This window comes from Leptinotarsa decemlineata, unplaced genomic scaffold, assembly GCF_025532065.1.
Source record: "Leptinotarsa decemlineata unplaced genomic scaffold, Ldec_3_MD MMD2_P_RNA_scaffold_6, whole genome shotgun sequence".
Classification (NCBI taxonomy): domain Eukaryota; kingdom Metazoa; phylum Arthropoda; class Insecta; order Coleoptera; family Chrysomelidae; genus Leptinotarsa; species Leptinotarsa decemlineata.
The window spans coordinates 3,654,748-3,679,156 of record NW_027412533.1 but is presented as its reverse complement, the minus strand read 5'-3'; the positions used below and the strand labels follow the sequence as shown (position 1 = coordinate 3,679,156).

Sequence of the window (24,409 nt, the reverse complement as noted above, 5' to 3'; positions counted from 1 at the left end):
ACTTGTATCTCTCTCGAAAATAATGACACGAAACGTCTGATCAAGAACTGTTCCACCGGCTTCCTAAGAGTTCGATAGCATTATGTAAGCTTTACCGCCACATAGAAAAGTGTGTCCAGTTCGGAAAATTAAAGTGCAAAGTGGGCTGACATTTGAGCATTAGTATGAAGTTAGGTTAGAATTTTTGTGTTATTCTGTCTGTGTAGTAGTCAAATAAATTTTTATAGTGTAGGCAATTATTGCCAAACCCTTTGTGAAAACTGAATAATATACTGTCTAGTAAAAATCAAGCAATCAAAAACCGAAGATTCTTCCTATGGACAAACATTTTTGGAACGTTTCTTGCGCAAAGTATTCTTACAACCCTCGTAGATATCCCCTATCACCACATCAAATCCTTTCGTTTATGTCGTAAACTCCTTTATCGCAATTCATTTCGACAAGTGCAGCCACAAAATTAAAACGTTACGGCTCCACCGCAGCTCATTAGATCGTTCACCCCTTTGGTTTATTTTCGAAACATCACCCCTGTCCGACGTCGGTCCGTATCAACAGCCCCTTCGTCACTGGGTTAATGAGAAACCTAGAACTAAAGACCTTGATTAAGTTACACTGCCATAGTTTATCAAACCTCGATGTAGTGGAGGGTCAGTGAACAGGGTCGACCGGATGTTTTCTTGGGATAGCACGAGGGGTAGCTTGTCGAAAACGGTGGGTGGGTTGCGTCGATTGACATCTGGACAGAGATTGGGAAATCGGGAAACGAGACAGGGTTTGGTTTCGTTTTCTGGATTGGCGTTTTCCAAGTTATTCCAATTTAGACATATACTGCAACTTTTCAGTTTATTAAACTTTTTTGTTGGAGGTGAATATCACTGCATAGAAATTCTTAAATAGCTGTGAGAGGTATGCATGTGCGATGATAGCGAATTTCGATGGATATACTACATAATCTGAAATATCTCGGACCTAAAACATAGATGGCGTTAGTCTTGTTGTATTCACCGCTTTTTCAGTTGATACTAACCTTAAAAACAAAGCTGTTGAAATTTGATAATATTACACTCATAATTTTGTGAGTTATTGTGCTAAGAATGACACCACTTATGTTATTTTCAAAACAATTGATCAAAAACAATTTCGTGTTTTTTATTTCACACCGCTTCTTGATGGGACAAAATACTGTTCGAACAAAGCAGTGACTTGAAAAGTGTTGGAAGGACTCCGCTACATCAGAAATAATAATTGAACGTTGGTTTGCCGACTTCAAACGTGGTCGTACGGACATCGATGATGCAGAACGCAGTGGACGTCCAAATGAGGCAGTAACATCAGAAAACATAAAAAAATCCACAAAATCGTTTTGAATAATCAAAAAGTAAAGTTGCTTAAGTTAGCTGACATTGTAAAGTTATGAAAAGAACTCGTTGGCTATATATTGTATAAAGCATTTGATTATGAGAAATCTCTGTTTAAACTGGGTGCCTCGCGAGCTCACTGTTGGCCAGAAACAAGAACTTCTTGATGATTTTGAGTAGTGTTTGGCCATGTTTGAACATGGCCACGGAATTTTTGCATCGAAATGTGACAATGGCTGAAACATGGATCCATTACCTTACTCTGGAATCAAAACGATTGTCATCTGACTCCTCTAAGTGGAGAGCAACTGGTGAACCTGGTCCAAAACGTCTTAGAGCTTGAAGTGTTTGAAGGCCGAAATTACAAAGAAACCATCGCATACGGAAAAAAAGCAAGACAACCCCTGTGTCACAAGTCATTCAAAACAATGGCAAAACTATATGAATTGAACTTCGAGTCGCAGACCTCAGAAAAATGCTCACCGGTAAAAAAAATTGCTCGAATGGAGAAGTTATTGCTGAAACTGAGGCTTATTTCGAGGCAAAAGATAAATCGTTCCACAAAGGTATTATTGAAATGTTAGAGCGGCAATTTTGAGAAAAAATATTTTCTTTCTTAGGCCGGGACTTTTCAACCCACGTTACATGGCTGCGACTATATTGATTTATAAAAACGGTGTTGGGAAGTTTCATGCACAAATTCGCGATTTTCCATATGAAAGAATTTTCAAAAAATGTAACCCGAAGTGTGTTGTGTTAAACTTCGAAGCGATCGTCAGCTGTATTTTGCAGTGTACTTCTGGCTGGATTTGAGTAGGCCGAGTCAGCCGAAGACTTCCTGATGGCTCTGGATAGTATCCAGGAGCCCCAGGTGCGTAGCTCCAAGTATCCGAGCGATATTCTAAAGAAGATGTAGTTCATGATTTATGAAGCATGGAATGTTGCTGAGGTTTTTTAACTTAATAGTTCGATACAGTGTTCTGGAGAAGTTGAATTTTTTATTTCGGTAACGTGATTGTTCCAACACATATCAATATCCAATGTGACGCAACAAATAAGCCAATGCAGCTAATGGATTTGTTTGCTTTGACATTGTTACTCTAATTCAACTGGTTTCTTTCACCTGAAGCTGGAAGTCGTGACAAATCTTCATTGAGTTTTGGAACTATTTTTGTCAGCAAAGACGTAGACTGGCAGCTTATATTTGAACATCTAAATCAGTAATTCCCAAAATGGCCCAGACTTGACGGGGATCTATGTTGACGTGACCAAGCAATGGGGGTTCACAATTCGTAAGCGGGAATCCACAAGAATTCATCTGATTTCGATAGTGAAGAACTGAAATGTTGGCTTGACTTCACATATCAATGAAGTCAGGTAATATTTTGAAAAGCTCAGTGACTGTTACATTTTAAAACTTGCGAATCCCATATTCAGTACAACGTGTCGTTATAGTGTCGTTACAAACCTTTTGCTTGCCATTCTAGTGTGGAAATTACATCATTACTGTTTCATTTCAATTAAATTACGACTGTGTCATAGTGTAATAACTATATATTGAATAAATAACACCAATCAATATACTATTTTTCTTTTTATTATTACCATATCGAATGGGGACTTTTCTAAATGAAACAAGTTAACATTGATTGGCTTCTTGTGTGTGAGTAAATGTCAAAAAGTAAAGTTAGATGGAATCTCTTTTTTGATTGACCAACTTCACTTTTTAGAAATCCACTCAGCACAATCAATTCATAAATTAACCAATCAATTCTTACTTTTTATTCGAAAACTGTTGATTAGTGGTGGGAACACAGACGCAACGCAAATTTTCATAGTTAGTTATCTAGTCTTGACGTTTTTTGTCAAGTTTTGGGAATATGGTAGGAATGTAGTTGCAGGGGATCCAACGAAACCAGCAAAATTTTGAAAGTGGTCTATGACGAAAAAAAGTTTGGGAACCTTTGATCTAAATAGAAAGAAAGACCATTGCACTGTCGTTATCAGAGAAAAATTATCAAAGCAAACTATACTGAATTTGTGACCGTATCCAATAGATAGTTGCTGTATAATATAAACACAGTATTGAAGATAAAATCCATTCCTGGAAAATACCAGCGTTGATAGTGGAGCTATTCGAAAGAGAATCATTGATGGCTACCTGTAAGGAACATTCTGTGGGGAATCTTGGACTCATGAACAGAGGCGACCTGACTAGCCATAACATCGAAGATTAATCAGTAACCTCTCATCGTTGAGAACAATATAATCAGGAAAAACGAAGGGTTATAGACAGTTGCCTTTGATATTGCCGAAAGTATTTTTATTTATGAGTTCTCGATCATCGCCAAGTATCCACAATCGATTCTCTTTCAGATAACTTCACTATCAATATTGGCATTCCTCAGAGATCCATTTTCTCCAACCCTTTTTTCTGTTCTGCAATGAAAAAATACAATATATTACTAGCAGCACAGCACAAATGGCTTGTCTTCAAATTGAGTACCGAAACACAAACTGTCAAATACAATCATAAAATTGATAGTTCATGAGAGACGTACAAAAAATGACAACTCAGGAAAACAGTGGGTAGATAAGGAGGTAACCCAACAAGCAAAATCATTATATAATTTCATTGTGCTGCAACAGTTTTATTCTGTTGGTATTTTATAATTACTTCCAAAATGCTAATTGATTATAGTAGATGAATCCTGACCATAATACAGTTGTCGGTAGTTGAAGGTTTTACAAATTTGTCATAGAAACGTTCATAAAATGAAATAAAAAAACTGTTATGAAATAGTGACGAAATTATCACAGAAACGTTTTCACAACTAACTTATAAAACATATTTTCCTATTGAAGTCAATTGTTTTGTAGCACTTTTCTGCGACCTTTGTATGATCTTTATGAAATTATTGCAAGCTCATTTTATAACTGCTTCCTGAAGCTTAAATGAAATTATTTTATTGGAATGCTTTCAAAAACAACTTTGTTTTCATTACCATATTGTCACTTTAATGATAATATCTCAACTATTTTATAGTACGGTATATTTGCTACAATTCCAAAACAATGAAATAACTATAATGAAATCAAATTGCGTCCGAGAATATATATTTACTGTCACTCAGAATAAAACGGAGCATTCAAGAAGAACCAGCGGACATTGATTTCACAGGTCGTATAATGAAGTATAAATTTTCAGTTTAATTTGACTAGCGTCCCGGTACCTAATAATGTCGTGTAATATTGATCATTGGAAAGAAACAAGAAAAGTGGTTCGTTTCAGACGAAGACTCACGTAATCTAGTGCTTCAATTTTGTTCTTGCTTAAACAGGAAAAGTTGTTGATGATTACAATATCTCGATTTAAGTGGAGCACCATGTATATATAGCCTCGAATTAGTAGCTCAAAACTCCTTCGAAATTCAACCTTTAAAGTCGAGGGAAGAAGCTTCTGAGCCAAAACATCCCGATGGATAATATTTATCCAAACTATACGTGAGAAATCCTACCTTCATATAAGCACTTTTGTAAAAATATATAGTTTTGAAAGTAGTTCGACTCTGCCACAATAACATCACTAAAATTGTTTCTCAACAGTTTTATAGGGGTTTCATAGTAGCTTGATTTTGATACCAAATTATTGTGGTATCAAAACGATATCGAAATAATTTGGTACGACGCCATTTCAAAATTTTTCGGAATACTGACATTAGATGAGTTAAAAATATAAAATACCGTACATATAGTGATATATACACCTGAAATGTACAGAGTACAAGATTGAGTTTGCGACTAGAAAATTAATACGTCGACAGAGTGAATTTTAGTATATTTAATACTTAATGCTTATAGCTTATGAACCTATACTTATGAACACATTGAAAACATTTCTGAGAGAAATACAGGTTTATAATTTGTTTCTCCGAAACGTTTTCGCAACTATTATGAAATATAAAATAGCTAGTTGGAAAGTGAGTGGATCCATTCAACCCTCCACTGCAATCTAACAAGGTTTATTGTGGCTCAGATCTATTCAAACTCGACCAAATATATCCAGCTCCTTAACGAAGCCGATTACTTCATTTGGTGAGTGATCTTTCAGAGGTCAGCTGGCAAAAGTGAGACTGCCATAAACTGATCGGGTTCGCGGCGACGGTACAGTGCATGTACGCTGGTATCATGGTCTGCATTTGTCTGTGAGGAATAATTCACTACAAAATTGATAGACCATAAAAATGTTTCCTCAATCTAGAGAGGGCATGATCAAGGATCATTCTGCCACTACCTTTATCAGGTAGATAGGCAACACAAATGTGTGGCTTGGGAAGTTTATCTCCTATGACGCCTTTCTTATGCAGCACGGTACCAAGATCAGCCAGTAGTCAGGCTGAGATGTGCAGCTCTGGAATCGTACCGATGGAACATCTGGAATTCCCTACAGGGCAGCCATTGTAGTTTTCAGTCAGTTAGTCGATGCTAAGAATGTCGGATGTTCGAAGTGCAGAATTTCTTCTTGATGCTTGCAACATTCCACCCAACTGAGGACCTGACGATATCTTAAATTCAGTCAAGCAGGGCTTTTCTTTTGGGTGAATCATCATTTGAACGCAAACGTTTACTGACCTGCTCAGAGGAGTTCGTTTTCTCTGATGTAGATTCACCTTCTGCTGATCAAGAGTTTCATGATACTGTCACTCAGTTAATACTTGTTCATTAAAAAAAAATTGTTTCTTTTTATTTTTTTCATTAATCTCTGTTTATCCGTATTGATAATTCCTAGGGAGCTAACATTTGTTATATAGCTGCTTCTTGGTTCTTAGAAGCGTACTTAGAAAGGATTTGCACAAATCCAACTGGTGCGCCCACCATGGGAATGATAGGAATGCTTTAATATATGAAAATTACATTTTCATCACTGTTTCTCCTTACCGGTGTATCTTCGGAGGCTGAAATTTTATATGTAGGTTCATTTTATGTTGTAGATGTGCAATAAGAAAGGATTCTTGAATATTCCAACTGGGGCCTTCCCTCTGAAGATAAAAGGAGGGGCGTTTACTTATAATAATTATATTTTACCACTGTTTCTTCGTACTGCTATATTTTCGGAGGCTGAAATTTTGTATATAAGTTTGTTTCTCATCATGTAGATGTGCAATAAGAAAATATTTTTGAATATTTCAACTTGGGCTCCCCTACTGGGAATAAAAGTGGCGCGTGCATATGAAAATTATCTTTATATCACTGTTTCTCTGTACCACTAATTTTTCGGAGCCTGAAATTTTGTATGTAGGTCCATTTCTCATGTTGCAGATGTGCAATAGAAAAATATTTTTGAATATTTCAACTTGGGCTCCCCTACTGGGAATAAAAGGGGCGCGTTTACATATGAAAATTACCTATACACCACTGATTCTCTGTACCGCTATATTTTTGAGGATGAAATTTTGTATGTAGGTTCGTCTTATATTATAGATGTGCTATAAGAAAAGATTTTTGAATATTCTAACTGTAACCCCGGCCGTGGGATAGAAAGACGCAGTCATAAAATAAGGTTACTTTTTCATCATACCGGTATATTTTCGGAGGCTAAAGTTCTGTATGTAGGTTCGTTTTATATTGTAGATGTGCAATGAGAAAGGAACTTTCGAAATTCCAACTGGAGCGCCAGCCAGCCAAAAGAAATCAGAACTATCACATTTTGTATTTTGAAGCGAGATTTTTGTAGTGACTTGCATCAGCTACTTAAGAAAGCTAAGTATCAATAGATATTTTTTCATAATTGATATCGAAAAGTGTTAGAAACAAAACATTTTCAATATATTTAATATAATTGTTTAATATTCGTTTTATGAAAATACTTGTTGATTATATTTCTGAAAACGGGTCAAGACGAATAGAAGTCAGACATCATCAATATCTAGACAAATGTAGAGGAAAACAAAAAATTCATTCTGTTTATTTCTGTTTTCCTTTTCATTGCCTCGTAATAAGGGCAATATTTTCCTCTACTCGATCTCGCTATCAACCTCCGCCAACGAAATTCGTTAAATGGACCGGATATACGTCCGAAAAGAAAAAAGAACCTCGATAAAAACGTGTTGTTGGCATAGATGTTGTAGTGAGACTAACTTCACGTCACATGTAGTTTCCCGGGCGAATATCCTAATTTTCTCTGAGGGAAAAATGGTGTAAACAGGAAGATTATCGTCGTGAAATATTTGCTCTTATTCCGATGAAACATCCGTACTGACGAGCGTCGAAAAATGTACAACTTTGATAATATAAATGCCGATCCGAGGACGTGTTTTGTTTCTTGCGCTGTCATGTTATTCTGTACTCTGTGAAATGAAAATGTCATGGCGGATGTCACATTCAACGCGATATTCGTTGTGACTGCTTTCTGTGTTCAAACGAGTTAATTCAATGTTCCTCAGGAGAATTCAGTTTCCTAAACTGACAGGAATTGTATGTTCTGTATAACAATGTTGGATGATGGGAACTACCTACAAGTAATTTTCCTCTCCAAGTTTACTGTTATTTTCATTAAATAAATCAATTTTGATTTGTTCATATATAGCAAACCTGCTAGATTCAATTACGAATAATGAACTGGAACCTCTGGAACTCCAGGAGATGAGGATTTCCGTACATACAGCATCGATGTTCATTGAAATTTGGATTTAGGTTTTACTTACCGTCTACCTCAAAGTTTATCATGAATCTTTGATTGTTTCTACCCTGGAGATGAATGCCCCTCCTTCTCGGATGAGTAAAAAACGTTTCTTCGAAAATGAGTCAGGAAATAGAAAGATTAACCAATTCTAAGCAATGTATCTTTCTTTTAAAACAAATTTCATAATTTTCAAGTCCCTAACATCAAAACTTAGCTAGCTATGACGGAAATAATGTTGATCTATATCTCTCAGCGACAAAAAATTATGAACAGCACCCTCCCACTTCATAATCATATGGAATACTAGAATACTATGAAATACATATAATTTACATTATTTAAACGTTATGCAAAAATGGACAAATTTTCACTTGTCAGATTCTGATGAATATCCACAGAAATAGAATAAAATTATAAGCAATTGAACATTATCACTACAGTAGAACAAAAAATAAACATATCAATGAAACGACATGTGAAAAAACTATTGGTCAATGGCTAGTCAAACTTTTAGCCCCAAAAGTTCATAATCTACTTCCTGATAATATAAAAAGGGTAAATCGTATACATCCTACAAATTCCATGTGAAAAATTGATTGAAGTGTAAGGATAGAAAAAGTTTCAACGATCTCATTGACCAAAAACTGCTACTCTTACTCACGAGTTGCATTCATCTGATCAACTAATTAATTAAAAGGATGAACTAATTCTAGCATATTCACAAAAACTTTTCGAAATTTATAGTACTCAACCTATTTTGACAATATGAGTACCCAGGCAGTTATATTCTGATATTTATTCAAGAACTACTCCAATTATTTTATTTATTTCAACTGACATCATTCACAGAACATTTAAACTGTATATTGTATTGCTATACTTTCAAATTGTATTTGCTATACTTGTAATTCAATAAGTGTCACGCACACGCTCTATGAGCTTCAGTGACGTTATGTTTATTTCTGTGCTTGTTATAGGTTATCTATCAGAATCTATCTATACTAATATAAATGTGAAACTTTGTGAGGATAGATGTATGTATGTTTGTGGCTTTCCCGCCTGAACCACTGAAAGGATTTGGATAAAACTTTACATAAATAGAGCTTATACATCAAAATAACATAAATTCTACAATTTACATAAGTTTTGTATAATTTTCTTCATTATGTTATAATAATAAGTATTGAGTGAGTTGGAAAAATTGTTGCTCCAGAATGCTACCTTGGCGTGCCCTGCCTATACCGTTGGAGTTACATGCAGATAATATACCGTTTACCTTAAATAGTTCTAAATAAAAGTCCGTGATAGCAGACATCTATTTTTTATGTAGTAGCCACTATATGCAGAATACTGAGCCACAAATACAATTAAATTGGATACTTTCTTACAATGCACATTTTGAAATATATGTCAAATTCTTAAAAAAAATGATACAATAGTCATTTTGAGTATTTAATATTGATAAACTTTGTCTTTTACACTATATAATTTGGACGAATCGTTTAAAAGTTATCACGATAATATTAGATTGACACAACCACTACTCTAAAGGTGGCCCTAAATGATCAATCTGCTTGATCAAACAATTGAGTCAGTCGATTGACGCGCGCTTCCATCAACTGCTATCAGCCCTGCAATCTTTTGATCCAAACCTTCTTCTCACCAGAAATGGGACTAATGAACACTTTTTGTTCGTTCGCTGGTGGTTCATTTCGGTGAGCCTCGATGGCCCTGAACTCCCTGTTGAAATTTGGTCTGAGAACATTGATTTTTGCTGTCAATAGCTCCACAGTTGAATCAGGTTTCAGCACTTTCAACGCACCCACAATTTCGTCTAATTATGCAGTTTTCTTGTTTTTTTTTTTGTGGTAGTCCATGCTCTTCACTTTCCATAATTCCGGGCAATCGCGATATAATTCAATCAATAGGTTAATGAATTCCCGCTCAGAGTTTTCGGGAAGCTCACTTTCCGTAGGACGCTAGGAACTGACGCAATGCTTGACGAAAATTGCCCTAGACGGTCAACCCCTTCCTTCAACTGCTTGAGTCATTCAAACTTCCTATCAATCACCATCAAGCCTCGCTTCAAGCGTCAAAAATCCTTCACGGTCAATCACTCTTGAGGCAATCGATTGATTCAAGCTTCTGATCGATTTGATTGACCGTCTAGGGCCTCCTTAAAAACGATGCGAGGAGGTAAAGAGGCGGTCTAAGCATTGAAGCGCCATCGCCGAGAACGCGGGCAGACGTGTGAGGGCAGACATCGTTGACGGTTGTGTTTTGCTAATTTCTTTATAGTTAACATAATTCGATTATCTAAGCTATTAATTACTCAGTGCAGCATATTTTGCCAGTTACTGTATTTTGAAGGTAAAAATATAAATTACTAGCTGTTGCCCACTCTCATATTGAGGTACAACCGAAGCTACTGCAACTAGAATTTTGAAATATGCAGGTAGGTTCTTTGTATAGCGTAAATAAGCGTCAATTTAGGGAATCAGGAATTTCCACTCCCAAGGGGGGAAAATAGGGGTCCAAAGATTGTATTGAATTTTGTCAATTTTGAAGTTGAAAACCTGAAGTTTCCGATTAATAAAAATATATTGTAACTATTTGTTCAAATAATTTTCTATTTAAAAAATATAATGAGAAAATGGATATTCGAAATGAAAAATATTCATCTCTTTCAACATTCCCACACTGTAGGACCAGGCAAGTGCCTGTCGTAAAACAACTACTTCACCTGCTGAAACGGCTACTAAGTGTGTTTTATCCACTTTTTTTCGCTTGGAGCGTGTGTTACTAGTTGATGAGTCATTCTGCCAGAAGAAGATGTCGTATATGCAGTGGATAGATGATGAAATCATCACATTGAAGCTGATCCGTCTGTAGGTAATCTACGTAGCCCAGTCATCTTAGTAAGTTCACCTCGGAATTTAAGATACCTAGCTATGAACTCGTACAAACTTGTATTTGTTATCAATATTGTAGAGGATAAAATTCCCTACAATTTTTGTTTCAAAAAATGGTTTATGCACTGAATCGTTTTCGAAATAGAGGGCGATGGGCGCGTTATTAGAGCGGTAATCCCGGTCGAAAACATGTTCATTAATTATTGATGAATACATAATTATTAATGATTTTGAAAATTATTTTATACATTCATGATTGTTGAAGAACTACAACTCAATTTGCGTTGAAATTCAGTATGTAAGGTCAAAATCAATTTCTAAGCAACTTTTTCAAATAACATACTTCGGTATCATCCAAGCGAAAATTCGCCCTTTTCGCAGAAACGCAGTGGGCTAGGTTTAAGACTGTCACTCGGGTTGAGTATTGCGAAAAGTGCGGCCCATGAATGTCTACGCCTGTACCAGAAAACAAATATCTGCTTTCAATATGACTAAAATACAGAGGTGTCTTCATCTTAAGTCACACTGTGTATGGAAGCGTGATAAAAACGCAATTGAAAAATAGTTGATAGTGGAAGAAATGATAAAACAAAATAAAAATGAGCAACTAGGTCTCATACAACTATGAAAAATAAGGAATACAAAGCAAGGTATAATGGTATCAAATATCCATCTCAAACAAAAAATGAGATATGAGTGTCCAAATTACACAAACCCTCAAACATGCAGTATATGCATTAGCTCCATAAGAAGGAAGGGGGAGAATATTAACAGTCGTTGAAATGAAATTATCAAAAAAACTGAAAATAAAACAAAACAGAGTTGAAATTTCAATATAAGTTCAGAATTCCATGGGTCGTTATTTTGTTCACGTCATTTGAAGTGAGAATCAAGCAGTATCAATGAAAAACTCTTCCGACATCATACGAAAACTAATTTCCTAGTTTGTTCTCCATAACTATTGTTACTTTGTTGAAATTTTTTGATTTCTTAAAAATATTCTACTATAACTGCTACTGTATTGAATCTCACTATCAGTTTGTTCTCAGGTATAAAAAATATTGATTCATTTCACATGGACGAAGATTATTTTCTTATTGTGATAAATCCCCCAACTGTTTATGGATGAGCCTTTTTTGTTATCGGCCAGAAACGAATTGGAATGAAATTCCCTCTGCCTCACTACACAAATCATCTCCTCAAAGTTCTCTGTCTCGGACTGGGACCCAGTCAAGTATTAAAAACTAAAATTTATCCTGTTCTGCTACGGCCAATTTGTTTTATCAAGTGACGTAAAAGTTCATACATCCATCGAGCAATAATGGATGATCCAGCTCCGATTTCAGGTCATTTTGTCGGGATTTATTTCACAGTCAACCTAGTTGTTGTATTTTTGTTTCCGAGCACGTACATATTTTGGCAGAATCGGCGAAGCCACTAGGGCAGGACTGTATGATAACTTTATAAAAACAATGACTTTGTCTAGTTTTCAGGTTATGGGAGTTCGTCCATAAAATACACTCAATCAGATTGAGAGGGGTATATTTTCAGGAAAGATTAGTTTTTGGTAAAATGAATTTTGCCTTTCACTTCTCCATACTTTTATACAAACTTTCGAAGGATGGAAGCAATGCTCTTCCCAAACAACCACTCTCAGATGAACATTAAATTACACACAAAAAATATTTTCGAAACAAATACTTCCATATGAATATTGAAATATACAAAAACACTTCTTTCCATTGTTCTCCGACCATCGTTCATGGAATCGAATCAGATATCACTAATTGGAACGCTACATAATTAAATGAATGAAAGTTTCGATTAAAAAGTTTATTAACATAAAACATTATTATCAAAGGCGGAGTTCGACGTTTCGGAATAAGAAACTTGTCTTATTAACGTTCTGAATAACATTACCTACAATTTATTTATTTATTTATTCATACATCTTTCATATATCACAATTTCATGTTACGGAAGAGTGACGTGTCACGGTTATAGCACGTAAAGACATGCATTTGCTTATTGTACTTTATTCCCACTATGGTAATCTTAGTTAGGATAGAAAATATTTTATCTTTCGTATTATTCAATGTTCATGTGGGGAGAATTTTTTTCCAGTTCATATGTGAAAGTAACTTCTATGCAAGATTTTCACATCTTTGTGAAGAAATGAGATTACGAACTCAATTGTTCGTTTCTTTTTTTCTGAAATAGAGCAGAAAACTCTATCTTCCCAAAAACTTTGTCCATAATGAGAATGTTCATCATCGAATATACAAAAATGGCTGGGTTAACGAAAATTTTCTCGAATTAAGGGTTACTAGCATGCTGTTGCAGAATTCGGAAAATTCTGCTCACTTTCAGATATATGCCAAAGAAACAGCAATATGCTGATTTTGTTTTTTTATTTTTTTTTCAAGCTCCATTTGAAGAAATATGACAAAATGAATGTAATATTCTCATTACTAATTTATCTTGCCACCAAGACAGTTTTGAGATTTTTACTGCAATGTTTCATTTCGGAGAAATCATCATCAACCTAATTTTCATATACTTCATGTATAAGATCACCTTGTGCTAAATAACACTTTTTACGAATATAACTATGTATCAAAATGAAAAACGGTTTTCATAAAATTTCGAAAGCTTCATTGTAGTAAACAATGGAATGATGGTGCTTACAAAATTTCAAAAAATATTTTGACATACTAGTACATTGCGTCTTTTCTTATTTTGCATCCTATTGGTGCTGTTTTTCTCCTTGTTGCATAATGGAATGCGATTATTTCCTAAAAAATGTTGATATACATGTTTAAAATATGTTATTCCGTTAACCAGCTATCGCACCCCTATGAACGACAACCCTCAGAATTCGAAACTTCTGCGAGCTAATGACTGATGAGGTCTTACCTTTTAACGTGTGATTCCTAACACGGGTTGGACGATAAGCAAGTGAAAATCTAGCGTTCAGCCTGCGACTTGAACCATCGACTCACACATCGGCCGATTGACTGAGTGAACAAAGCACCCACGTCGAACCGCCCGGCTACTGACCGAATGTTCCATCATATGCTATAATTATAGTTGATATGGAGCTGATATTTAGTCAATTTCACCCAGACAGAAAGTGACCCTGTACAAATTTTCAGACGAGTCATGAGACTATCCCCCCAATGTTGTTTATTTTTCAAATAGATGCTGATAGGCATTGTCAAACTACATGATTATTATTCTCTGATAATGAACTCTAAATGAAACTCGAACGATATACATCTTAATTCAAATGTTTTTTTTCTTTCAGGATTCTGTCAGATAATGAATTGGAAGATATCCATCCTCATGCATTTGCCAGGAACAGTCATTTGAAGCGACTGTAAGTACAAAATTTCAATACTATAGTGTTATTCAATTTCAGATCTTGAAGTTTTGCCTGTATTACTTGGGCATATCCATAAAAAATATATTGATGAATAACGTAACATTCAGTTAATCGATCAATTAGCAGTGATGTCACTTTGTTTACTGACTGGATATTTTTGAATCCCTTTATTCTCTTATAGGTAGGTATTACAGATACCTACTATTCAGTTGAATCTGTTGAAAATCTGTTAATTAATCTATTAAAATATGTTTTTCCGTTAACCAGTTTCCATCAGAAGTTTTGAGGGCGTTATTAAAAAATGTTAAAATAATAGTGCTTTTGTATACTTCCTTGAAATATTATCCAGGGTACCCAGTGAAAGCGTCGCCGATCAAAGTTATGTTTTATGAAAGGAATAATATCTATTGATTTTCATATTCGGAATACATTAGAAAATTACTATAGAGTATATACCAAGCGCTTCAAAAGTAATTAAAAAAATTGTGGAAAAATCAATGAAAACTTGCTTGAAAAGTTTGTTTTGCCAAGGAACATAATGGACATAATGAATTCTGCGAAAACAATCTCACGTTTTTTGAAGATGGCTTTATGCCTTTGGTGAGACTGTTTTCTTTTTCTGTATTTCAGTTTTTGGATTGGAGAAGCTTCACTAAAGTTTATTTTATATTCACCTGGAATGAAATAGCATAAGTCATCTGCATAGCCCAGTACCCATTGTGCTCCAGGAAACATAGTTACTCATTACAAGGTTCCATAGCAGTGAGTTCAAATTTTTTTTCCTCGAGGTTAGCCTTCTTCTTCCTTTTCTAGCATAATGGTCTTGTATGACTTTTTCCTCTAACCATACATTTATCTATCAGTCTACAGTACCCCTTTGTCTCTGTAAGTATATTCTGTTTTTTGCGATCAGACATAAAGCAGTGTTTCATGAAATTCCCAGTCTGAATGTACAATAGTCTCGATACAGTTGTCTATTAGCCAGTGATATGTCCCTCTTGTGTCTGTCGAGTATGACATGTGTTGATTGCAATTGACTTGAGACTGATTGATTTCAATGCCTTTGAAAAGGTTCTGCCCAAATTTCCTAAAATTCGGTATCCAATATCCATGTTTTTTTGCATGTATCAGAGTCAAACTTGCTCCGCGGATCACATACAGTTTCTGATGTATGAGCAAGATTGCTAAAGCATTGATTATTTGTGTTTGATGAAATACCTCTTGTTAGAATTTTAACATTATTCAATGGAATACTTTTGCAAAAGTAAATGATCTAATCGAAACTACAAATGAAAGGAATGATGAGTTTTTGTTTACACTAAAAGTAAAAATAGATACAGTTATGAACCTCAAATAACATTGGGATTTTGCAAACACACCTTCAATCTTTCACAAATGTTAATTTTTCAACAGCACAGAACTATGGAAATTCGAGTCACATAAACCATTTATACCACTCCAAACAACGAATTGCAGCGAACATAATTTATAGAATTTCCTGCCACTCAATGAGTGCCACAGTTCACATAGTGCCATAAATAGAATTTCCGTGACCACCACAACAACATACTGGATATGTTTGGGATTTATTGATAGGACAGCTTGTAATGTATGGTCGAAATTGGTAAGCCAAGAATAGTAATGAATTTACATGTGTGCATATTGAACGTGTAGTGCCATTATGCCAACCAACAGCGCTGTGAAATTTGTTATGGCTATCTAGACACGCACGTGATTGAGTGGAGAACACGAAGACATGGCTAGATTGAATTCGCTTCCAGAGAGATATGCGGAATTGGCAAGGAACGACAGTTAGTTGCATACAACAACATTTTCAATCTATGAGGTAGTACGGCTCGACTAACAAAAAATAACTACTACGATTTGATATATAGTTCAAAACGCGAATGAAATGTTTGTGAATCAATTGTAAAAATTGTAAAGTCAGAATTAAAAAAAGTGGCATAAAAATCAAAGTTGTGGTTCTGAAGATGGGGCATGCACTTAGAAATCTCAACGCAGTGTGAATATAAGTTAATTTTCTGATTGATTTGGCCGTTGTTACTTGGTGAAGATCCATAGTAATTTCATAAACTACACACAATTTATCTCCACAAACTTTATTGAAGGAAATATATAACGACGTCTCGCTAACTCAGTAACTTTTTCGTAGTGGATTAATTCATACTTCTTCCTTAATGGAAATGTGGAAAAACCAGATATTCTGTTTACTTATGGGGCGCATCGAATAATCAACTCAAAGTACCACAAGGGCAAGAAATTAGCTTCCTTCAATTTTCTGATTGATTCGGCCGTTACTTGATGAAAATCCATAGTAAAGCTACTGTGGGGGCGAAACATGTCGTGATATATTTCTTTAAATAAAGTTTGTGGAGATCAAATCGTAAGATGTAGGTTATGAAAATATAGTTAAAACAAATGTTAAAACGCATTAAGTGTACGTTAATCTCCTACAGGGTATTGTTTCCACAATGAGGAAAAGATAATTGAAACTTTCTATTTTTTTTACCACTTTTATTTGTAACTAACGTTACTGCAATTTCGTCCTATAAGGACATTTTCAAACTCATACATGTTAATGTATACTTATACAGTTGAATGTATAAGTTTGAAAATGCCCTTATATATGTTAATGTATACTTATACTGTTTAATGTATAAGTTTGAAAATGCCCTTATAGGACGAAATTGCAGTAACGTTAGTTACAAATAAAAGTGGTAAAAAACAGAAAGTTTCAATTCTCTTTTCCTCATTATGATTTCCTACCACGTAGTAACGGCTACATCCATCAATTGATTGGTTTCACCCTGTGGTGAAAAATATTCCTATAAAAATATTAGATGGGAAATATAATACCGCAAACGAATATATTGACTAATTCTGAGTAATTTTTGGATCACGAAGTTTTTTATGGGAATCAATACTTGTCGACTTTTAATAGCGAGTGAGAGTCAGTTTTTCAACAAATAAACTGTTTTCAGACTCCTCTTCAAAAATAAGGAATTTCATTAGGAAATAATTCGTAGTAAAAATATAGATTGTACGAAAACAAAAGGATTATTGGTTTATGTTGTCAGTATACTCAATACAAACAAAGTAACAGTTTGCTGATAGTTGGTTTTCATTCGTCAAACGGCAAAGTTAAAAGCCTCAACGTGAAGTAACCAAAAATCAATGCATTAATGTATCAACTGTAAAATGATAACGATTACTTTCAATTGGGAAGGTGATTATTTTTCACATAACTCACTCAGTCAGGATTTTCTAGCACTTCAAGACGGTTATATATTCACATTGAATTTGAATCGCTGGGGATTAAATCTGTTTGGAAAAACGTTCTCAGACAGTTTATTCCACATAAACGCAGTTCTCCGGATGAAAGAGTTCCCCAACAGTGAAGTTCGAGGTGTACAAAATACAAAACGATAAGCAGCCATAGTCCATCGTGTATTTATGACATGCACCGCTCTTGGTGGAATCAACTGTGCAAAGTCACCTGAACATATCCCGTGAAGGTATCTATAGAAGAGAGACGAATCTACAACTTTTCTTCAATGTTCCAGGCACTCGAAGTTGCACGTGTTGCACGTTGCAAATTGTTCACGTCTCCAATCAGGCGGATGGCTCTTTTCTGGATGGAATCCAGCAACTTCAGGATATAATTGGGAGCAGAGCTCCATACATGAGAACAATACTCCAAAGAAGGTCTGATTTGAGCCTTATAAATAATCAAAAGTTGCTGAGGTGTGTATAGTTTTCTGGTTCGGAACAGTGTTCCAAGCTTTTGACAAGCAGCCTTTGCAATTCAAGCGACATGATTGTGCCATTTCTACCCCTAACAAACTTATCGAAGCAGAAAGCGAAATTGTCTTACCTGACATTATTATATCCGGTTCGTAGACATTTATCTTCTTGGAGAAAACCGATGCCTGGGTTTTTGTTGCATTGAATTGAACCTGGTTACTTCCACCCCAATTTGAAATCACTTCTAGATCCTCATCAAAATATGCAACCTCCTACTGCCGGTGAAGATGTGCCTCCGTAGCCATTGTGCTGGAATCCAAATGTAATGACGAGACAAGTGTGCTGTCGTCAGCAAAGCAATATATTGAATTTTTGGTTTTTCCCACTAAGTCGTTGATATACAATAAAAAGAGGGTTTGAGGCAATATGGATCCCTGGGGAACACCAGCGTTGATGGTGGAGGTATTCGAGAGAAATCCATCGACGGCCACTTGCAGGAAACGTTCTTTCAGGAAGCTGAAGAGCCATACACAGAAATGATCTGACAAACCATAGCATCGAAGTTTTCCCAGCAAACCCTCATGCCACACACGGTCAAAGGCCTTAGAAATATCAAGCGCAACAGCTTTTGATTCTCCATGTTTCTTGATTGCGTTATTCCAAGTATGGGTGACATACGATAGAAGGTCGCCTGTTGGTCTTTGTTTCCGAAAACCGTATTGATGATCGCTCAAGATGTTGAAGCCTTCCAAATATTTGAGGATATGGTGGTTAACGACTTTCTCGTGATGAGAACCAACAAGCTATTACTCCTTTTCTATTGGGCCTGACATGGCAAACCACCCATTTTGTTGGTTTTCTCCAAAATATAATTTTTACAAGAAAAGATTTTTTCGATAAAATACCGACTTTGAGTTATTTGTGAAAAACCACCAGAATGAGTGGATTTTTTGATGAAAAATCGAAAAAACTCCATAAAGTTGCCCAGAATCGGTCAGTCATTTCCCGGCTTATTTTTGATGAATTAGACTAGATTTTGTCATTTGAAAATACAAATACTCCTCAGAATTTTTTTCTTGCCCAATATATTCCTAGAGAACGATCTGAACTGAGTATGCATTAATTTAGAGCATTAAAATAGCTTGTAATGATAATCGACTGAACACTAAATTGAAACAATCATGACAATGTTAGTCATTTCTTAATAGTGCCAACTTGGTCAGCGAAATGAGCGTCTTGAGAGAGGCCATTAAGGAAAGTAATTTTTTTCAATTCATTCGACGCGAGACAGTTTCCCACTTTGATATAAATAATATTTTCAATATATTAGTTCCTCTGAAATTCAATTCTGTTTTATTGGATATTGTACATATACTTCAAACAAAATCCTGAAATATTTTTAATATTCAATGACCTCTTCAATATGTAGCCAAAAGGAATGGTATCACAGAATGCGCTGAATTGCACTGAGTTAGAATAATGCCCGCCAATATGCAAGTTGAAATCTGTAGACGCCGCTAGACATACTTCCCGAGTAATCTCTCGTACACTTGCAACCCAGCTAAACTCCCATCTTTATAAATCAAAAATTCATAAGGACCGGAAACAAGTATCCGGAGCATGAACTACTCTTATCATAATAAATAACAGGATTCGAATAAATTGAATGGCTTCAAGCCAACGCGAGTATGTTACGAGGTGAACGAATAACTTTGGAAGGTTCAATCTACCATATACAGAACATATTTGCTACAGCGCGAAAAGTAATACCTAACAGGTGTGCTAATTCTCTCAAAAAACTCCAACTATGAATAGACAAAAAAGTAAAGGAGATCAGAGAATTGGTAATGAATCTCTTACAGGTCGTGACGGTTCCATGCTTCCAAATTTTTGTTGCTTTCTTTCATCATTTGATTTCATCATCAGATTTAAAAACATTTTTCGTTTATTGATTAATATAACAGTACATTATGTGATAATTATGGTACCAACGTTGACGTTGTTTTTGATATAATCATAATGGAACCAAAGTATACGGGAGGATTTGTAGTCATCCTCAAATTGATAAATTATTTCAACAAGACATGCCTTCAAATATATGCCATATATATTAACAATCTGTTCACTTCAAACGCATGTGGCAAAATAATAAGTTTTGCTGATGACGGTAAACTACAAGAAAACTACTTTTATATCTTTCGCCAATAGCAGGAGTGGTTTGCCAAATTTTGATAATATAGTCATCGAAGATAACACAGGGGAAACAAGCCAGACAATGCGTGTTGAGAAAACAAAATACCTAGGTTAAACTATAGACCAATGTCTTAGGTGGGACGCTCATGTCAACTCTGTTACTCGCACATTGAGAAGCCTACTATTCAAATTTAAATATATTCAAACAATTGTTTATTTACCACAAATGAGAATCATTTATAGTGCACTTGTAGAATCTAGGTTGAGGTATGGTATACTTGGTTGGGGTGGAGTTGCTAAAACCCATCTGAAAAAATTGGAATCATTACAAAAAAGTTTATAAAAATAATATACAAAAAAAATTCAACTTACCCTTCAGACGCACTATTCAAAGAGACACTACTCGTCAATATAAGGCAGCTCTACTTCATAGATGTTGTGTCATTCCAATTCAGAGAAAAAAATAAGCAATTTGTAGATCACCGATATTCTACCAGGAAAATCTCAAAACAAATCCCGCTACAAGAACCCTAGCTCAAAGATGCCACACTTGCCTTGCAGCAAGATTATTCAATACTCTGCCAACTGATATTAAGTATGGAATCAATAGCACAAAATTGTTCAGGACCGAAGTGAAAAACTGTTTGCTTGGTTCAAATTGAAATGATATTCGTAATTTGATTGATCGGAATAATAGTTGAGTTGAAAGAATATGTTACCTATTTTCTTAGGAAAAATATGTGGTTCAAGGGGATATCAAAATAATTTAATATTCTTAATAATTTTTTCATTGTATTTATCTTATCATGTTTCATAATATATGGATATAGGATTAAAATTTCAAGCTCTTAGGTATAAATTATAAATGGGAGAAAAGCTGATTTTTTATTCCTTTTTTTTTCTTTATAGAGATACATTCATTGTAATTCTTGAATAGAAACACTATGTATGTGTGTGTATGTATGTGTGTATAGTTATATTAATGTATTACATAAGTTTTCGGTATATTAATACATATAGATATCATAACATGGAATACTAGATAAATGAAACCCCACGCGCAATCTATGATTTTTGTGGGTAACTAGTTTATTCTACACCAACATTGAATGTGACTTTTGTAATATGTATTTGTATATTGTTTCATTGTAAATGAACGTTATTATTATGAATGAAACTAAAGAAAAACCATTAGGAAAAAATAACAATGAAAAATAATGATCTGTATGTCTTTTCTGTTCCAACAAGGAAACACAAGTAATTGATGTGAGCAGCAAACATTGAATTTGTTAATAGGTATTAAAAACTAAAATTTCAAAAAATTATTAATAATTGAACAATCAATATAGCCAAACAGTCGAATGTGAAATTCTCCATCATTGATATAAAAATATTTAGATGATTCTGGCTATATAAATCCTGCATTTTTATTTCAATTCATTGAATACTTCTTCAACTGATATTTGAATTTGAGAGCAGTTTTTGATTTTTTTTATGTCTTCGGGAATTGTGTTATATATTATAATTATATCATGATTAATTGATTTCTGTCCAAAATTAGATTTGAAATCACTAATCAATAATAATTTTGTTTCTCTAGTGTTATAACTATGAATATTATTGATGTCTATGAAATTTATGTCTGAAATTTTTTATTCATTTATTATCGAATGAATGAAACATCAAAATTTTTGTTTGTTTAGTGTTCAAATCTTATAATTTTTTTGGTTTATACAAATTCACTGTCGGTCCTGAGTACGCTGATTTATATATGCATTTAATAGTTTTATTTTGTGATGATTTCAAAGGTTTTAGGGTGGATTTAATGGTTGATCGCCTAATAGAAATTAGATAATGTAGCTCTGAGTATATGACTGAAATAAACATTTTTCAAAAATTCAAAAGGAATATAGTTTCTGATTTTGAATAGAATACCAATGAGGGGTGCTATGTTTTTCTGGTAATTTCAATATGTTTAGTCCACAATAAATTTTCATCAATATATAATCCTAAGATTAAATTCTTGCATTTAAGAATTGGTATAACTTATTGTATTGTTATCAATCAATAATTATAGGATTGGTACAACTGTTCAATAATCTTCTATTAATATTTTTATATGAAGATTTATGGTAATTTAGAGCCATTTTATTCTCTTGATGCCAACCTAAAATAGTTTTCATGTCTGTTTTTCTACCAATATGAATTATATGGAATAGTATATTATAATTGTTATATCATCAGCAAATAATTCAACAGATCCCTCTAGAGGTAACTTTTTTAATGAGTTTATGTATATTGAAAAAAATAGTAGACCAAGAATTGATCCTTGCGGAACCCCAAAATTTATTTTTCTCATGGATTTTTTTTATTTTTATGCAAACGTATTGTTGTCTATAACTCTTATAACTCACAAACCAATCAAGGATATTTCCTGTAATATCAAAATTGTTCAGTTTTGGGATCAATATATCATGATGTACAGTATCAAATGCTCCACATAAATCTAAAGAGAAGATACAACATTTTTTATTATTGTCAATTTCAGTTTGAAGTTTTGAAATGACATCCATTGCTGCTGTCTCTGTGTTTCTAGACATGCGAAAACCATACTGATCTGATTCAGATAGGGAAAGTAGGTCGAGTGGCACCTTGTTTTAAAGGTCTTTCGAATACCTTTACATCTCTGTTAAATGAAATTTTTTGTAACGATTAGTTTTCGAGATAATTTGAAGATTCAAAGGTATTTTTATTGAGTTCAACTCTTTTTGTACAATTTACGTTCAGAACTTTCATGAAAAAAATAAATGTTTTCTTTTTATGACAAAAAGTAAGAATTATTTGTTTATTACGAGGAGATTTTTTCGGGGGATAGGGTTGGTTACCACCTTAACATTTTAGGTAAATTGAGTGGCACCTCCTTTTGAAGGTTGCCATTTGACGTGGATATTTTATGCTTCTGATGAAAAAGTGAATCATACTAAAAACTTACCTACACAACGAATACAACCTGCTGATTTCCTTGAATGCTGATGACACAGAAAAGTTTAAAAAAACTGTTTTAGGGTTAATAAATTCCAATAATTGTTTTTAAAGCACACACAAAAAAAGTAAGACCTAATAAGGGTAACTCACATAGGAAATTTAGAGTAAATGTTCAAAATGTGCGCCATTTTGCTTCATGCAACAATAAAGATTTTGTTCGAATTTTGCTCTTACATTATTCAACATCTCAGGAGTTGGCTGGCTGTATAGCATAAACTTTAGACTTCAAATATCCCCACAAAAAGTAGTCCAGTGGTGTTAAATCTGGTGATCGTGCTGGCCATTCAATTGGACCTCTTCTGCCAATCAAGTGTCCTTCAAAATGATTATTCAAAAAATTTCGAACCTGCTGGGCATAATGAGGTGGTGCACCGTTGTTGAAAATGGATAATTTCATCTTGACATCTTGGATCCTGTTCAATTATTTCAACTATACGAGGTTGTATTGCCTCTTTAAGAAGAATAAGAATCACCGGTTACATTTCCATCAATGAAAAATGGACCTATATTATGATTGCTTAATATTCAACTTTTGGGGATGTTAGGTATGTATTTCTGCGTATTGTCTTGGGTTTTCATCCGACCAATAACGGCAATTGTGACGGTTCAGGCAACCATTTAAATAAAATGAGCTTTCGTCCGAAAAACAGATGTTATAAAGCAGCTCGGGATTTTGCACTAACCTCTCACTCATGCCCTCACAAAACTCCTGTCTTCGGTCAAAATCAACCTCATTGAGTTCATGAACAAGTTTAATTTTGTAAGGATGTAATTTGTGGTTTTTAAGGATTCTCCATGCGCTCATATGGCTTATTCCGGCCATTGCTAATAAACCTCTGGTACTTAACCTGGGATTGGCGATGGCTTGACTATTAGCATTTTGGTCGTTGCCAAAAAATAAAGCAATAACTGAAACCCTTTCAGCAGTAGTGTAAGGCATTTTCAAACAAATAACAATACACGACCCGTGTAAACAAAACAATCGAACGATGTACTAATGAAAACTGGAAGAAGAGGAGTGGGTATTGATTTTAAAAAAGGGATTTCATTTAACAAAAAATAGATAAGA

The 24,409-nt window shown here is 34.5% G+C and overlaps 1 protein-coding gene across 3 annotated transcripts in view; it reads left to right on the top strand.

Moving 5' to 3' along the window:
- rk (G-protein coupled receptor rickets) overlaps window positions 1–24,409 on the top strand; it is a 453,352-nt gene that overhangs the window by 325,257 nt on the left and 103,686 nt on the right. For all 3 annotated transcript variants that reach the window (XM_074169822.1, XM_074169823.1, XM_074169820.1), the window contains one exon: window positions 14,260–14,331. In XM_074169822.1, the coding sequence (XP_074025923.1) occupies window positions 14,260–14,331 (72 nt within the window). The remainder of the gene's footprint in view (window positions 1–14,259; window positions 14,332–24,409) is intronic.